Source organism: Notamacropus eugenii, chromosome 5 (genome assembly GCF_028372415.1).
Source record: "Notamacropus eugenii isolate mMacEug1 chromosome 5, mMacEug1.pri_v2, whole genome shotgun sequence".
NCBI classification, from domain to species: Eukaryota; Metazoa; Chordata; class Mammalia; order Diprotodontia; family Macropodidae; genus Notamacropus; species Notamacropus eugenii.
In genome coordinates, this window is record NC_092876.1 from 173,255,645 (window position 1) to 173,271,770 (window position 16,126).

At 38.6% G+C, this 16,126-nt stretch overlaps 2 protein-coding genes across 8 annotated transcripts; one reads left to right on the plus strand and one right to left on the minus strand.

Moving 5' to 3' along the window:
- Positions 1-23: 23 nt before the first annotated feature.
- On the plus strand, positions 24-15,749 carry HYLS1 (HYLS1 centriolar and ciliogenesis associated). Of its 5 annotated transcripts, none has more exons than XR_011967525.1 (3): positions 24-113; positions 1,051-1,156; positions 1,888-3,904. XR_011967525.1 is itself a non-coding variant. In XM_072611507.1 (3 exons), the coding sequence occupies exons 2-3, from the start codon at positions 13,425-13,427 to the stop codon at positions 15,346-15,348; spliced, it is 1,011 nt and encodes a 336-aa protein (XP_072467608.1). In that variant the 5' UTR covers positions 13,152-13,226; positions 13,347-13,424; the 3' UTR covers positions 15,349-15,749. The 5 variants fall into 5 exon arrangements, 3 of the variants coding, with proteins under 3 accessions (XP_072467607.1, XP_072467609.1, XP_072467608.1); XR_011967526.1 differs by having other exon boundaries at positions 1,907-3,904; XM_072611507.1 differs by lacking the exons at positions 24-113; positions 1,051-1,156; positions 1,888-3,904 and adding exons at positions 13,152-13,226; positions 13,347-13,483; positions 14,397-15,749.
- On the minus strand, positions 4,697-13,125 carry PUS3 (pseudouridine synthase 3). 3 transcript variants are annotated; one of them, XM_072611503.1, is made up of 5 exons: positions 13,032-13,125; positions 12,061-12,493; positions 11,383-11,954; positions 10,438-10,628; positions 4,697-10,345 (listed from the first exon to the last, which is right to left on the minus strand). In XM_072611503.1, exons 1-5 carry the CDS (start codon positions 13,070-13,072, stop codon positions 10,053-10,055), a joined length of 1,530 nt encoding a protein of 509 aa, XP_072467604.1. In that variant the 5' UTR covers positions 13,073-13,125; the 3' UTR covers positions 4,697-10,052. The 3 variants fall into 3 exon arrangements, with proteins under 3 accessions (XP_072467604.1, XP_072467606.1, XP_072467605.1); XM_072611505.1 differs by having other exon boundaries at positions 11,383-11,719; positions 13,032-13,118; XM_072611504.1 differs by having other exon boundaries at positions 12,061-12,489; positions 13,032-13,115.
- Positions 15,750-16,126: the final 377 nt, after the last annotated feature.

The window sequence follows — 16,126 nt, forward strand, 5'->3', positions numbered from 1 at the left end:
ATTGAGAGCGTGGTTAAATCTGCGCTTGCGCCGGGGGTGGCTGGCTCCACCCAAAAGGCGGCTGGGTTCAAGAAGGCTGATTGTTGCTCACTGGACAGAGCAGCTAGGAACCGGTGAGAATCTTATTCACAGGAAAGGTCTGGGTCGGGCGGAGACAGGATTTAGCATCTTGCCTAGGTCCGTGAGGTTTCCTTTCACGGTTCCCACGGCGTCTTCAGAATAAAGCCCCATACTGTCTGAGGCGGGGCTTGGGCGAGAAACCCCCCCCCCCTCCCCGGAGGTCTTGTTAAATGGAATAGCTGCACAGGGCGGAGGAGGAGGAGGCGGCGGTGCCGTAACGGCTTTATTGGGGGGGGAAGGGAGGGAAGAGTAGGGCTGGCACGAGACCCGGGACTTGGATTTGGTAATCCACCCCAAATTGGGCCTCAGTTTCCTCATCTGTAAAATATGGGGGCTGGACTAGTTCTACAGTTTGGATGGCGTTACTCCCAGCTTCTTGGGATCTCTTGCTCCTGGCTAAAGCGGGGAGAGGAGAGACGAGTCGTCGCCCCCACAATCTCCCCCATTCCCCCCCAGACACTGCTCGTGTGATCTGGTCGTTTCGTCCCGACTCTCCTGTCTGTAGGGACACGCTTTTATGGCTTTGGGTGTTTTTGCTCTAGTTACCTTTTGGGACTGAGGCCGAGACAGCAGGTGCAGGGGAAAGGAGAGACGAGTGTTGTGCAAAGAAAAGAAGTCTCTGGGGTCTTAGTGGTTTCAAGATTTAAAGGCAGCAACTCCCAATCAAAAAGGAATAAGTCTTTGAGATTATATTGCCTAAAATGCGTGTTAAAAGTCAGGAGAAAAACATTTGTTACGTCCAGCACCCACCTGTTTTGAACTTCCCTTTTTAACAGTTTTTCCTCACAGAGGATGAGATCTTGCAAATAGCAGGTACTCAAATGTTGAATTGAAATGGAACCATCCTGCTTGCTAGATAAAGCTAGGGTAAGATGTAAATTTGAACAAAGCTTTAACCCAGATTCTCTAATTTACATATTTTTCTCCAAGATAGGGGACACTCCTGGAGCTAACCAAAGCAGGATTTGTCTCTTGTTGAGGAGGATGCCATCAACTCTACTCGAGCCTCCCAATGCTCTGCTTCTTTAGACCCTAAGTATATTAAAAACTTACTGTATGCCAGGCACTTTGTTAAGCTCTGTGACATTTTTTTAAATGGGCAAAAAAGACTCCTCTCAAGGAGTTCAGTCTTAAAGGGAGAGATAGCATGCTGTATTCAGGACCAAATGACCCAAATCCTTGTCCCAAGCTCACTCCAACCCACAAGCTGTTTAGCACTTTTATTTTACATTTATGAAGCCATACTAAATGCCATTTATGTTCTCTTCCAAATGGCTAAAGCCCTCTGGTCTTTTATGGTTTACTGGGACACTTATCAGAAGGATTGCCCATCAGTCAGCAGACATTTATTAAGCACTTAACATGTGCCAGGAAGGTGTTTGGGGGTCTTTTGGGAGAGGGGTTTGCCTTCACTCTTGCCTCGGTTTTTAACTCCTGAGTCAAAGAAAATTAATCTGATCTTAGAATGCTAAAATAACATTCTGCATAACAATAGTTTGCTGTGGGAATTCACTCTGTTGAAGGTGGGGGACCACAGAGTCTGGAAGACCTATGTTAGAATCTAATGCTGCCTGTGTGACTCTGGGCTAGTCACTTGACCTTTCTAAGACTCAGCTTCCTCATTTATATGTACCTTACCAGGCTGGTGTGTCTCAAATGAGCTGATGTATTTAAATTGCTTTGCAAACGTTAAACAAAAGTGCTATGTATATGTCGGCTATTATTCTTCTAGATTAGAAAGCAACAAGGCTTTCTTTATAATCCTAGCACTTAACACACTTGCCAGGCACTTAGTAGGAGCCTGTTGACTGAGTGAACAAGCATGGTATGGAAAGAAGACTGGATTTGGAATCAAAGACCAGGGTTCGTGATCAGTCTCTACTACTTACAGCATATAATATATAGCTATATATATATATAACCATGGCAGAAGTGATTTACTTTTCTGAACCTCAATTATTTCATCTTTAAAATAGAGAGAAGGATTAATTTGCTTAGAAGTTGTTGTAAGGAGGGTGGGTTTTTGTTGTTGGGGGCGGGTTTAGGCGAGAGTAGCACCAGACCTGGAATTTTGTTGGTGTGGAGAATTTTCTAGTATGCAAACTACCAGTTTTCCCAGCAATTAACAAAAAGGGAGTTCTTTCCTAAGTAATTTTGTTTTCAGATTTATCAAACACTGGGTTTTTGAGTTCCATTATTTCTGATTCTCCCTTGTCTAGTTTTTCATTTTTTGTTTGGTTTGTTTCATTCTTTTTCTGTTTTGTGAAGCTGTACCAAATGGTTTTGAGAATTGACATTTTATAATATGGTTTGGGGGTCTAGAAGTGCTATGAGAAAAATTACTAATATATGTAAAATGCTTTGAAAACCTTAAAAGTGTTATTTAAATGTTAGTTTTTGTTAGACTTTTAGGATCATAGGTTTAGAGATGGAAAAGACCAAAGTCTTTATTTTACAGTTGAGAAAAATGAGGTCCCTCAACATAATCAGCAAATTTATTATTACTTACTAGACTAAAAAAAAAAAAACTTGGCAAGTAGCCTCAACACATTGGTTGATCCCCTTGTGACAAATTTATGGAAGGATTTAAACGAGTTACACAGGACAAGAAACTGAGCAGATTATAGTCATATTCTACAGCAGTTTTCCCATAGAAACTGCTAGAAATTTCCTCAATCCCTTATGTCGGTTTGATATAGGTATGGTGTTTTTCTCACAACTCTGAAGTAAATAATTCAGATATTATTATCCATGTTTTATAAATGAGAAAACAGATTCAGAGAGGATAGGCAACCTAACCACAGTTAATCTAAACACAGCTAATAATCATCAGTACCCAGATCTTTCAATTCTAAATCTTTCTGCTACACTGTCCCTTTGATCTAGATTTAAGATTTTATAATTCCTCTGACTAGCTTTGAATAGCCATATTTTTCTTGTGATGCAAAATTTTGATTTAGAGTTACTTTGATGATTTATAATGTTCATAGATTGGAAACAGATTATAGCATTTAGATCATAATGTATATTAGAAGTAACAATTTAAACACTGCTCTTCTAGATTCTTCTGGAATATAAATGTCAAAGTTTATTAAAACAAGGTAGGAAGTTGAGGGTGGAGGATAAATATATTTTAACTTCAGTTTGAAGGTGTTTGAAAATCTCGCTCAGATGTCCAATGCCATCTCCAAACCCCTTTCTTTCAGGAGATGCCCTTGCCTCTTGTTTTACTAAAGAAATGAAGCTTATCTGTTAGGCTTACTTCAGACCCCTTAATCCATTCTCTGCTTTTTCAGTCTTTGTAGAAGTAGCCCTTCCCTTTGTCAAAAACTTATACTTCTATTTGTGCACTTGATCCCATCTTCTCCAGGAGTGTGGCCATCTTCAGTCAGCTAGATAGAGCACTGGGCCTTGAGTCAGGAAAACTTAAGTATAAATGTAGCCGTACTTACCAACTGTGGGACCTTGGACAAGTCAACGTCCATTTGCCTCAGTTTCCCTAAGTGTAAAATGGGCATAATAGCACCTATCGCTAAGATTGTTGGGAGGATCAAATGAAATAATACTGGTAAAACACTTGGCACATAGTACATGCTATAACAATGCATGATGGTGGTGTTTTTACTCTCCCTATCTGTAGACAGCAGAGAAGGTAAATATACGCAGGTCCTCATCCACCCTTAAACTGGCACTTTACATTGCTACTTGCCCTTCCACTAAAAAAGTTCTAGAAAGACTTGGATGTCCTTAATTACCTCCAGTTCTAATACTCTGGCTTCTGATCCCCCAGGTGTACTGAAATCACATTCTCAAAAATAACCAGTGATCTCTTGGGTGCTAACTGATGATCTCGTAAGTGAGACTTCCTCTTACTTGACCTCACAGTAGCTCTTAACACTATTATCCCCCTCTTTCTCCAGATATTCTTTGCATATTTGGCTTTACAGTAATGTTTGACACTATTGTCTCCTGGTTATCCTCCTGTCTGACCACTCCTTTTCAGTCTTTGCTAAAGCACCATCTACCTCCTAAATCTTAAGCCCTGTTTGACAGGACTCTATCCTCAGCCTTCTCTCTATACTTTTCCCTTGTGAATCTTTTGTCTATTCATATAGATTTAAAGTTCCCAATTCCATATATTCAACTTCTTTCTCCTGAAATTCAGTCCCATGTTGCTAGCTGCTTGCTGGCTACATGCACGCACACACACACTCCATCACTGTCTCAAACTAAACAATATATTCAGAATAGAAATCATCACCTCTACTCAAATGAATCAGATCTTGTCATTGTGAGTATTATAATAATGCAGATTGCAATCCATCAAAACTTCCCTACTCTTTTCTGTTTCCTCTCCCTTAAAAAGTGTGAGGACACCAATGAAGAACACAGGCCATCCAGTGAGTCACCTCATACCAGATCACCTTACTTTTTGCTCACATACTTATTTGTAATGTGTTGAAACTTATTTGCCCCATCATGCTACTCTCCATTGCCCTCCAAGTTATATACATTTTCATTTCTTTGGAGATTAATGTTCCATGAGCTAGAGCCATATAACCACACTAGTAAAATATTGGTATTAAAAACATGGATCTTTATTCAAGGAAAAGTTTAAGGTCATTAAAAGAAATTTGCAATTTCCCAAAGACAATCTAGCAGTCACACAGTTGACAAAATGATATGGAAAATACAAGAGCCCTCTGTGCTCCTTGTTTCTTATTTGATCTCTTTTTTATTTTGGTTAAGGGGAACACTACCTTAAAAGGTCCTCTCTAACAAGATATCTTTTGTGCACATCAAAATGATAAAAGATTCCCCAAAAGATAGAAAGAACCTTATTTGACCTTTTAAATTAATATCAGGTAATGCATAAAACAGCCAAATGTGTTCATTGCTATAGAGGAGATATAGGTTAAGGTTCAAATTTGTGAGGGATTTCCTAAAGTGGGTGTGTAGGCTGCTAGGTGTGCCCTTAATCTGAATGCTAAGGGAATTGAGGAATACAGCAATTCCACAATTGAGTCAACCAATACTGACTCCATCTTGTGACTCCATTCTGGAGCTAGTTCATTTCCTTTTCTGTTCAATTATGGGTCCAGTCTAATTTCTGTCTTGTGAGAAAACTTCATTCAATTTTGGGAATTGGGAGATCATCTTCTATTGCATTGTTTGAACCTAGCCTTCATAGATGGGAAACTGCTGTTTAGAGACCCTTAACTAAAGGACTTGGGATTATGCTGACCAGAAACCCAGTCAGATCCAAAGACTGTTGCAAGGAGTTTTCTCAGGATTCTCAAGCAACCCATATGTCTTATCTGAAAACTGGCCCAGTACTGAGCAATTCGTTATTGTTTGCATATTCCTTTGATTGTTCATAGAGTCTCAGATGGAATGGGACACCTTTTTCTGAATTCAGGGAATTACATCTCTTCACTCTCCCCATCCCAATTTGGAAAGTCCCTAATCTTACTCCAATTAGAAATCAGATTACCTAATGTTGTATTGTTTTAATTACTTGGCTTTATTTGGTTGTTTCCAATATATAAAAGTTTATTTCCCCCTGTATTCAAGAGTCCAGCCTGAATAATCTGAGGATGTCTGGTCCTCGTCCCTGGTTGTTGGGCAACTGTCATGCATTGCTTAATAAATGGATTTGCTTGGAAAATTGAACCTTTGTTTCTTTAGTCATTTCATCTTTTACCCACCACAATGCCCTTAAATGTTGCAGTTGCTGCATATTCATGAATCTGCTAATTTTCCTGTAGTAAGAGGGCCCCAATGCCTAACAGTAAAAAATACAGTGCCATGAGAAAAGTTTAAAAAAAAAAAAGGTTGAGAACCATTGCCATAGAGCAGGAATTCATAACCTGGGTGGGGTCTGTGGATTTGGATTGGGGGGGAAAGAGAAGTTATATGTTTATTTTAAAACCTCTAACTGAAATTTATTTCCTTCAATTAGAACAAAATAATCATAAAGCACTTTGCTAGTCTTAAAGTATAAATGCTATTATTTTTAGCAGTTAATTACTTTAAAACTTTATTCTGAGAAGAGGTCCATAGGTTTTAACTATAAAAAAAAAATTTGTGACGCAAAAAAAGGTTAACCCTGCTGTGGAAAGTGAATTCTTCCAGATCTTCCTCTTTGGTGATCACATAGCGCTGACTGTAAGCTGCTTGAAGGCAGGAGCTGTCTTTTTTCTTAATTATATCCCCAATGCTTGGCACAGTGCCTAGCATGTAGTAGGGACTTAATAAATGTTTGTTGACTGAATCTGGGTCCCTGGATGCAATTCATGACCAAGTAATCAATATATCTACACGCATTTATTAAGCATCCACTCTGTACTTCCCTGGGGATGCAAATGAAAAGAATCAGACAATCCATACTCTCAGAGAAACCTGAATTCTAACAGGGAAAAAGCATGTATAAATATACATAATATAAAGAATAAACACAATAAGGAAAGAGAACACTAACAGTTGGGAAGATTAGGGTAGGCTTTGTTGAGATGTTGCATCTTGAAGAAAAAAAGGCAGAAGTGATTGTAGGCAGTGAGGATGGCCAGTGCAAGGCTTCTGGGAGATGGAGTGACATGTGAGGAAGCTAGAAGCTAGAAGGCCATTTTGGCTGGATTGTAGAGAACAGGAAGGCAAGTAGTGTACAGTGAGGTGAGAAAGGTTATTGGAGCTAAACTGTTTAAAAACTAAACAAAGAAATATAAGAGTGACAGATCTATGCTAAAAGGAAATGATTTTAGCATCTGTATGGATAGACTAGAGTGGGGAGAGATTTGAGGCTAGGAGAACAATAAGGAGACTTACAATATGGAGCAGTCTAGGCAATTCATGATAAGAACCTGAACTAAAATGTGGATGGAGAGAAAATTCTGCACAGGTACAAGGTATATTGTGGCAGTAAAAATGATAGATTCATCAACAACTTGGATGTGTTGGGTGAGGGAAAAAGTATTAGGGATAGAACTAGAGACTGGAAGGAAGACAGGTGGTGATTTCAGCAGAAATCAAGACCTTTAGAAAAAAAAAAAATGTGAATTTAGAAAGAAACATAAATTCCGTTCTGGACATGCTGAGTTTGAGATGGACATCCAGTTCTGTTGTCCAAAAGGCACTTGTTGAAGCTGAGGAGATGAGTTTAATTATAACCATCTGTAAGTCATCTGCACAGAGATGATAATGAAACTTATAGAAGACGAATTTACCAAGAAAACGTGTAAAGAGCAAAGATACAGTTCAGGACAAAGCCTTGAGGAACACCTAATGTTGTTAGTATGTTACAAATGATGAGCTAGCAAAGAAGATTAAAGGGAATGGTCAGACAACATCACAAAAACCCAGAAAAGAGAATGTGAATGACAGTGTCCATGCAAATGAATTAAGATTAATGAGAACTAAGACAACCATCAGATTGGACAATTAAGATATATCACTGGTAACTGAAGAGAGCAGTTTCAGTTGAGTGACTGGCTGCAAGCCAGACTACAAAGTGTTGATTGAGTGTGTGAGGGAGGAAAGAAAATGGAGGCATATGTGGAAGTGCTTTTTTTCAAGAAATTTGACTGAGAAAGGGAGGACAGATGGGTAGAGTCAAGAGGTTTTGTTTTTGTTTTTTTTTTTGAAGGATAGGGGATACTTGGATATGTTTGAAAAATAGAAGGAAAAAACCAGTAGGTTGGGAGAGTGACGATTAGAGAGTGATTGAGGTAGCAATAAACTGGAGAGAATGGCAAGGGTTCAGATCAAAGGCTACATGAAGAGGTTGGCCTTGGTAAGGAAAAAGGTGGACATCTTTATCAGTATAGAGAAGATTGGAGGTGGGAAGATGATGTCAAGTTCTGAGATGAAAAGAAAGGAAAAGTAAGAATTTGTGTCTTATAGCCTATTTTCTCAGGAAAAGAGGCTAGGTCCTCAGCAGAGAATAACGCTGGGGTATGAGAGGTTTAAGGTGGATTAGCTGCTTGTAAGCAGTCAACTAGGGAGGAGCAAAAGAATTGTCTTTCTGTGAGTGAGGGCCCAGTTAAAGTTGGATAACATGAATTTATAGTGTACCCAATTTACTGACTTCCAAGTATGTTTCATAGCAAATAAGTAGAAATAGAGAAAAGCAATGGTTGGAGTAACGGAGGGCTGGAATTTGGTATGGAATTAGCAGTGTTTAAGAGTTGATGGCCGCTTTCATTGAATCATTCAAGTAGTTAGAAGGTCATGATTGGGAAAAGAAATCATAGTAGGGATAATGGCTTGAGAAAATAGTGAGGGGGGATTTGAGGTCACAGTGAGAGAAAAGAATAGGTTTAGGAGGGCTGAGACATAGGAATGTCAGACTTTGATTAAGGAAGCTTAAAACTTGTGAGTCTGACCATCCCTGTGTGGATGTTAGGAGTTTGAGGGAGCATCAGAATGCACAATGAAGTCCTCTAGTATAAGGACACAAGCTGAGGAGGAAGATTGATCCAAGTACTGAATTTGAGAAAGGACAGGGAATAACCTGGGGCCTAGACACACCAGCCACCATGATTTGAATAGGGTAGAAAATGTTGATGCAGTGAATTTATCTCTAAAAAGAGTCTCATCTAATCATTCACACAGTCAAGTGCACAAAAATGCACTTACATAGATAACAGAGGACATCGCATACAGCTTCATGTGTATTTGTGTGTGTCTTGGAAAAGACACTGTAAATAGACAATAAGTTGTGTGTATGCGTGTGTGTGTTCATTCTTCATTGCCAAAGAAGACCATGCATGCCATCAGAGAAAGGATGACATGACTTGCACTTGACTTTGTTTTGAGTGAGGGAGGGCTGTGCAGGTCACCAGCCTCACTTCTCCTCCAGAGACATCTGAATCCAGTGACCAGATATTCATCAGGATGCCTGGAGATGACCCAGGATGAGGCAATTGGGGTTAAGTGACTTGCCTAAGGTCACACAGCTAGTGCGTGTCAAGAGTCTGAGGTGAGATTTGAACTCAAGTCCTCCTGACTCCTGCACTGGTGCTTTATCCACTGCACCACCTAGCTACCCCAAACAATAAGTTAAGCTTAGAACAAAAGAACAGGCTAGATAGTTTTTATCATCTTCAGTTTTTAGTTATCTATTTCCTATGAAATTTACCTCCTCCAAGCTTCCTGTCATCTAGATTCATAATCTGAGTCAATCTTGCACACCCCTCTCTCAATATCCAGTCAATTGTCAAGTCTTCCCTATCCAACCCTTTATCTCCACTAATAAAGCTCCCAGTCTAATTCAGACCCTTCTTACCTCTTCCTACTTCATCTCTTTCCAATTCATTTTCCTCAGAACTGTAAAGATTACAGCCACATAATTACCATGTCATTATGGTGCTTATTATAAACCTTTAGTGGATTCCCATTGCCTTTAAGTTATACTCTTCAGCCTGGCATTTAAGAATCTCCACAATCTGGTACCAACCCATTTTTTTTTATAGGCTTATTTAGCCCTTTGTGCTCTCTTCATTCCACTCAGTGGAAATTCTTGTAAATCTCAAGATAATGAAAAACACAGTCAGTAGGACTGTCATTTTTGAGAGTAACTTTTTTCTTTTTTAAATCAAGTTTCTTTAATGAATTTGAAAACAAAGGCACAAGTCTCTAGCTGTGGCAAATATTTCCATTTATATTGCCACTTCATCCCTGTTCCTGCTGGTCCAAGTTGTGCTTTCTTCAGTCACTAACTTCATACTTGGAACAGAAGCAAGTTCAGTTTAAAACTGTAAGGTTTTTATTCTGAAACCTTATGGAAAACCAGCAGGTAAAATTATGAGAAAAAACTTCCTTTAATAAGGAGTTTTTGTTCTGTGGCTCTTTAACAAAAATTCATTTTAGTCTTTCTTTACTCTAAACTGATTTGCCCCTCCATGCACTGCCTTTCCTAATATCAGGAGGCACTTCTAATTCCTATTAACACAGATCTTCTTTGTTAGATTTTCTGAGGTGTTGCTTTCTTCTTCTGTGGTATCACTGTGGTCCCTTTTGGTTTTTATTTCCTCTTGGCATACCTGTGGTTGCTTAATTCTTCCCCTTCTAACAAAGTGCTGGATCCGGGACTCTAAGCCTTCACATCTAGGACGATCCAATAATGGCTTATAGGTTCGTGTTTTCACTCCCTCTACAAAGGCACTAATCTGCTTCTGGACGGAAGGTTTGACATCTCTCCAATGGACCACTTCATTTCTCTTTGATCCTGCAGTATACAATTAGCAATTATATGAACCTAAAACAATAATCTACCTCCCCTCTGTAATGAGTCCTGATTTCATTTTTTTTCTCACCTACCTGACTCAGGAGATATGGCAGCAGAGTCCAGTCCCTGTAGCATGCTGTATAACATGTGAGTTTTAACTGCATAACTGGCCCACAGTTGTTGCAAGTGTGTAACATTGAACTCCTGGACTTCTCGGTCATAGATCCATTTGATGTTCTCAAATTTACAATCATATAGAACTAGAGGAAATTCCACTGCCATGCTGCAAAAAGACAAGATCATTTATTTCTTCAGTTTCTTATAAAAGTCAATAATATTTATTAAGTGCCCACCACAATTTAGAGTGGATGCTGTAGAAAGTGGCCATTGAATTAAATGTGTTCCTTGTCATGTTTTATAATCAATATAGAAATAAACCCTTTTTTGAATACTTAGATTTGATCTATATTAGAAGAGAAAAATCCTGTATTAATCCAGGTTATGTACAAATGAGTTAACACCACAAAAAGCTAACTTATTTAAACTAGTTTAAAACACACACTCTCACAACACGTTAATTGAAATCTGGCTATATAAAGGTTGACATTTATATGTCAACATACAGAATACAGAAGGGGGAGATTTATATGTAGTAAAGCCCCATACTAGAGCCTCAATCTGCTCTCAAAATGAGAGATCTCTTTTTATTGGTCCATAACTAACAAGTAGGAAGTAAACATTAGAAAAAGTATTAAAAGTGGCATAGTAGTACAATACAAGTGAAACCCATTAAACAAAAACACAGTAAGTAAATGATAATGCTTTCTGCCTGATTCACCTGAAGGAATAGTACATTCTCATAACACTAATGTAGAAGTTAAAAACTTATTTGAGTGCTTATTTGTAGGAAATATTCTATTTAAGGTGCTTGGCCCAAGAGTATATTATATTAAATATAAGTAGCTAATAAAAATTTTAAAACAGAACTACTCCAAGTAAAAAGAATTTTACGTAAAACTGTTGGAATTTTCCATTACCTGTACTGTGGTTTTTGGGGATTTTTCTCTATGTTCAGCAGTTCATCAATGATCTCTGGTTTCTCCATTCTCTGGCCAATGAGGAAGAGAATGGCCATCATACAACGTACTTGATGGTAAAGAAATGCCTGCCCAATCACTTCAAATTGACATAACTGGAATGGCTCCTGCTGTTGAAGTTTTTCCCCTGAACCCTGCAAGGCCACTAGCTGTACTTTAGCAGACAGGACAGTCCTCTGGAAATTTATCACACCATTGGCCACATCCATTTTACATAAGTTCCGGAAATCATGAGTGCCAACATACTTTTGGGCTGCATCATTCATGGCTTCAATATCTAGATCAGCACAGGGGAAAAAGTAGCGGTAAGTTCGTTCAAGGCAGCTGAACCGGGCACTAAAGCTGGGTTCTACAGGGGCCCAAGCCAGCACCCGAATGTCTGGAGGGAGCACCCGATTGAGAATATGGGTATAACGAATCTCTTCAGCAGAGTCATTGATACTGCCTTTCAAACTTTGATCTTCTGGATTCTTGCTCCCTGGAAGTTGGGAGCGAAGGTTAAGGGAAATCACCTATGAAATCAGGAAAAGATCATTTTACATTTATAATAAACCTAATTCCACAGCATATACATTCAGCACCTCAGCATCTTACAAGGATTAGAAAAAACTTACTAACCTGTCCAAAGGCACTAACTCCTTTGTCTGTTCTCCCACATCGGTGGTAGTTAGATGTCTGTCTGCTTTCTACTAGCCGAGTCTTGGTTAGTGCTTCAAATAGTTTCTCCTCAATGGTGTTGTTTGTGTTTTCTTGACTGGCAAAACCCTGGTATCCCCAGCCCAAATAAGCTATCCTTAGAGCTACATGTCTTTGGCCATATGCACTGAAATTAAAAGCACGCTGCTGCTGCCTTTTCTTTGGTTTCCCAGCTTCGGTAGAGCTTTCTCCTTTGATGTTTGGATTCTTCTTGTCAGACTGTTCCTGTTGTAGCCTCTGTACCTCCCTTTCCAGTTCTTGTATTCTTTTCAGAAGTGTCTCAGTCTGATTTGTCTCTATGTTTCCTTCCATCGTGTATCTCCGAAATATAAAGAAGTATATAGCTTCTCTCTGCCTTAAATAAGAATTTAGAAGACTTCATGGTGATTACAATCTGGTGATTATATCATAGTTATTACTACAGACATACTTTCAAATACATTCTCAGGCTTCATTGCTTCTATATTTTGAAAAGCCCTAACCTTTGCCCTAACCTGTGAATCCAAGAAGTTAACAATTATGAAGTAATTAGCCACTTTGTTGACTATTCAAGACCACCTTCTTCATCCTAAATTCTGCCTTCTGGTCCTTTCCATCAGGCAGGGAAAGGAAAAGGAGAAACACAAACTGGGGAAAAGCCATTACCAACTATCTTTGTAAGTTTGTTTAGAAATAACTAAGATGATGTTTGAGGGTTCTCAATTTTATCTATTTGTTTCATTTATATGGATTTTGTTAGCTGTGATCATTGAAAACAGAATTTTCCCAATTCCACTTATAATGTGTATGATAATAATTCATTAGGCCTTCTCAGATCCTACTTACAAAATCTTGCTACTTTTATTAATAAAAGTCTACCTTACTGCCTACCTTACTGAGGTGTTGTCACTTACCAATATTTCAGATGAAGATTTCTGAGTGCCTTGATCCACATCTTCTCTCAAGTATTCAGCTCCATCTTCAAGGAGATAAAGTAGAAGCTAAACTGATTGAAAGAACTTAATCAATGATTATATTCCACATTGGAAGCAAAGCTCAGAAACAATTAAGAAACTTGCAACTTAAGTAATTCCAATGGCAGAAAAAAGGTAATTTTAAGTTTTATAAAAGACTGCCTCCCATATAAAGTATTAATACTGACTTTTGTAACAGCCTCCACATAACTCATTCAGTCCTCTACTTTTGAATTTCTCCCTCAAAAATAACAGATTCAAATGCAAGTAAGACTGTAGAGCTGATTAAGTAGGGAGAAAGATGCTGAATCTCCATCATTAATATTATCTGGCATGATGGCACCAGTTCATGGCAACACAGTTGGGCTACTGGATGTAGAACTTCCTCAGCGGTAATATAGGATAAAATGAGCAGATTAGGAAGACTTAATTGTACATAATAACAACAGTAGTGTAATGATGACTTAGCTACTTGGATTGATATGATGATCCAAGGTAGTTAAAATGCTATCCCCTTCAAAGAAAACTGATGAACTTTTTAAGTGCAGACTGAAGCATACTGCTTTTCATTTTTCCTTTTTTTTTTTTGGTCAACATGACTAATATAGAAATCTGTTTTGCTTTAAAAAGATAAAAGTAACTACAGAGATCTTTAAATTACATAACTTAATTTTTCACATAAAATCTTTAGTATTTTTTTCCTGCACTGAATCCTGATATTTAAATCATTTTGAATGCACATTCTTTTTATTCTTTTGAAAAATACAATATCTGAACAAAAAGGACTGTTAAAAGCGACATTTGCAACCTTAACATTTTTGTCCTGGAAAAATTATTATCCTGCTGAGTATTATTCTCAACCTGTTGATAGGGTGACAAACCTATCATTGTTTAGGTAAAAAAATGATGAGTATGTTAGGACTATGAGAAATCAAGTGTAGACAAATCACGAACTAAGTTTGAAAAAAAAATAGGAATGAAATATATCTAGCATTGGAAAAAGGTAGAAAACACAGATGGTATTATGTGAGAGCAGAGTGTGAAGGCAGACAAATAACCCAAAGAAACTGAATTCTGAATCTCTAGAAAATATTGCAGACATTCACATCTACTATAAATATGTAAATTGTTGGCTTGTCAGAAATAATAAAAAATTTAGAATGCTCCCTTACCTACTTCCAAAGTAATAGGCATGACTACTGTAAATGTTCTATCAGAAACAGAAAACTGACATTTACAAATATGGTACATAACATTAGATTGGTCTTGTGAAATACTTATGCTCTTCACTGTTTTCTTTTACAGACATGCCTACAACATAGAAGAAGCAATGGAGAAACTTATGGGGCCTAATAAGCAAAAATGGGCCACTATGGATCCAGAAGAACGTATGGCAGCTGCTGCTATAGCCTTTACCCAGATCTGTGCAGGGCAGGGCGAGGGAGATACCATAAGAGAAGCCAGATCAAAGCAGTATGATCCCTATAGTAAAGCTTCAGTGACTCTGGGCAAGGCACCTTCTTTACCCGTGCATCTGCGGTGTGCACAAGAAGATCTTATAGTTTCAGAGACTGGCTCAGACACCTCCCAGATAGCCCGGAAGCCAGCAATGAAGAGGAAAGTGCTTCGTAGGAAGCCAGATGGTGAAGTACTAGTTACAGATGAGTCTGTTGTAAGTGATTCAGGGTCTAGTATAGAAAAGGACATAGACCTCTGGGACTTGAGACAAAGACTAATGAATTTGCAGCCCTGCCAGGAAGACAGTGAGGCTGAGGCTGAGGCTGAAGGTATGGATAGTTCAAAAAAGTTGTACCCACAACATTCATACCATGACATTTCTCAGGAAGAAGAAGAAGAAATCATCTGCTTCCTACAAAGAGAAGCAATAGAAAGTCCAACTTATGAACAAGATCTAATTGTTTCTAACCGACCCAAGTCATTCATCCTCCCAAAGCTGGATCAGTTAGGCCGAAACCGGGGAAAGATTGACCGAGTAGCCCGGTACTTTGAGTACAAAAGAGATTGGGATTCAATGAGGTTCCCTGGAGAGGATCAAAGGAAAGACCTTCGTTGGGGTGTTCGAGAGCAGATGATCTGTCGGTCAGAGCCCCAGTCCAAGCCTCAGCACATATATGTCCCCAACAATTACTTAGTGCCAACCATGAAGAAAAGATCTGCCTTACGTTGGGGTGTGCGCTGTGACCTAGCAAATGGTATCATGCCCAGGAAGCTTCCTTCCCCTGTTTCTCCCTCTTAGGCCTTTACTGTCTAGTTTCCTACTCAAGATAACCTGTGACTACCTAGTTTGTTCACACTTTCCATAAAGAGAAACAACTGACTCTTAAAACACAAGGAATGGAAGGATTTTATCCATCGCTGGCTTTTTTCTTTCTATTCCAAACTGCGTCAGATGCCAATTAACTTCCAAATTATCATTCACAAATCCAGCACTCTTAAGACAAATCATGCCAGAAAAAGAACCAAGCTTGTAGTCTTTTTGTAATGTTTGATGATAAGCACTACTTGTTTTCTGTGCCTTTTTCCCATCTGGCCAGGCTGAGTTGTGTGATTTTATTAGTCGATTGTTGCTGTGTGTGATTTTTATAGCTGCTGGGAGTTAAACCTGTCTTAATAAAGAATATTTTAGAAATATATAAACTTGCCCATATCTCTACCAGATATTTCCTAATACAGCAAAATTATAATGAACTAGAACTCCAATTCATAGGATTCCGTCCCTGCCTACATTCCATACTAACCAGCTCCCCTTTCTCCTCATTCCACAAGAGCTGAGGGGATGAAGGTATGGAATAAGAACACAAAGCCTGCCCTCTCTATAATAGATTCTGAATAAAGAAAATAAGGGTAAGTCAAAGGTCAAATTTCATATTGCTAAAGGAAAGCTATTAATATTTCCAGTCATTAGTGAGAGGCTCCTAAAAGTAGCTTTTTATAATATATAGATGCACTGTGTCCCATTCCAGAACTCTTGTCAAGAATTCCTTGCACAGAGTAGGCACTTAATAAATGTCTTG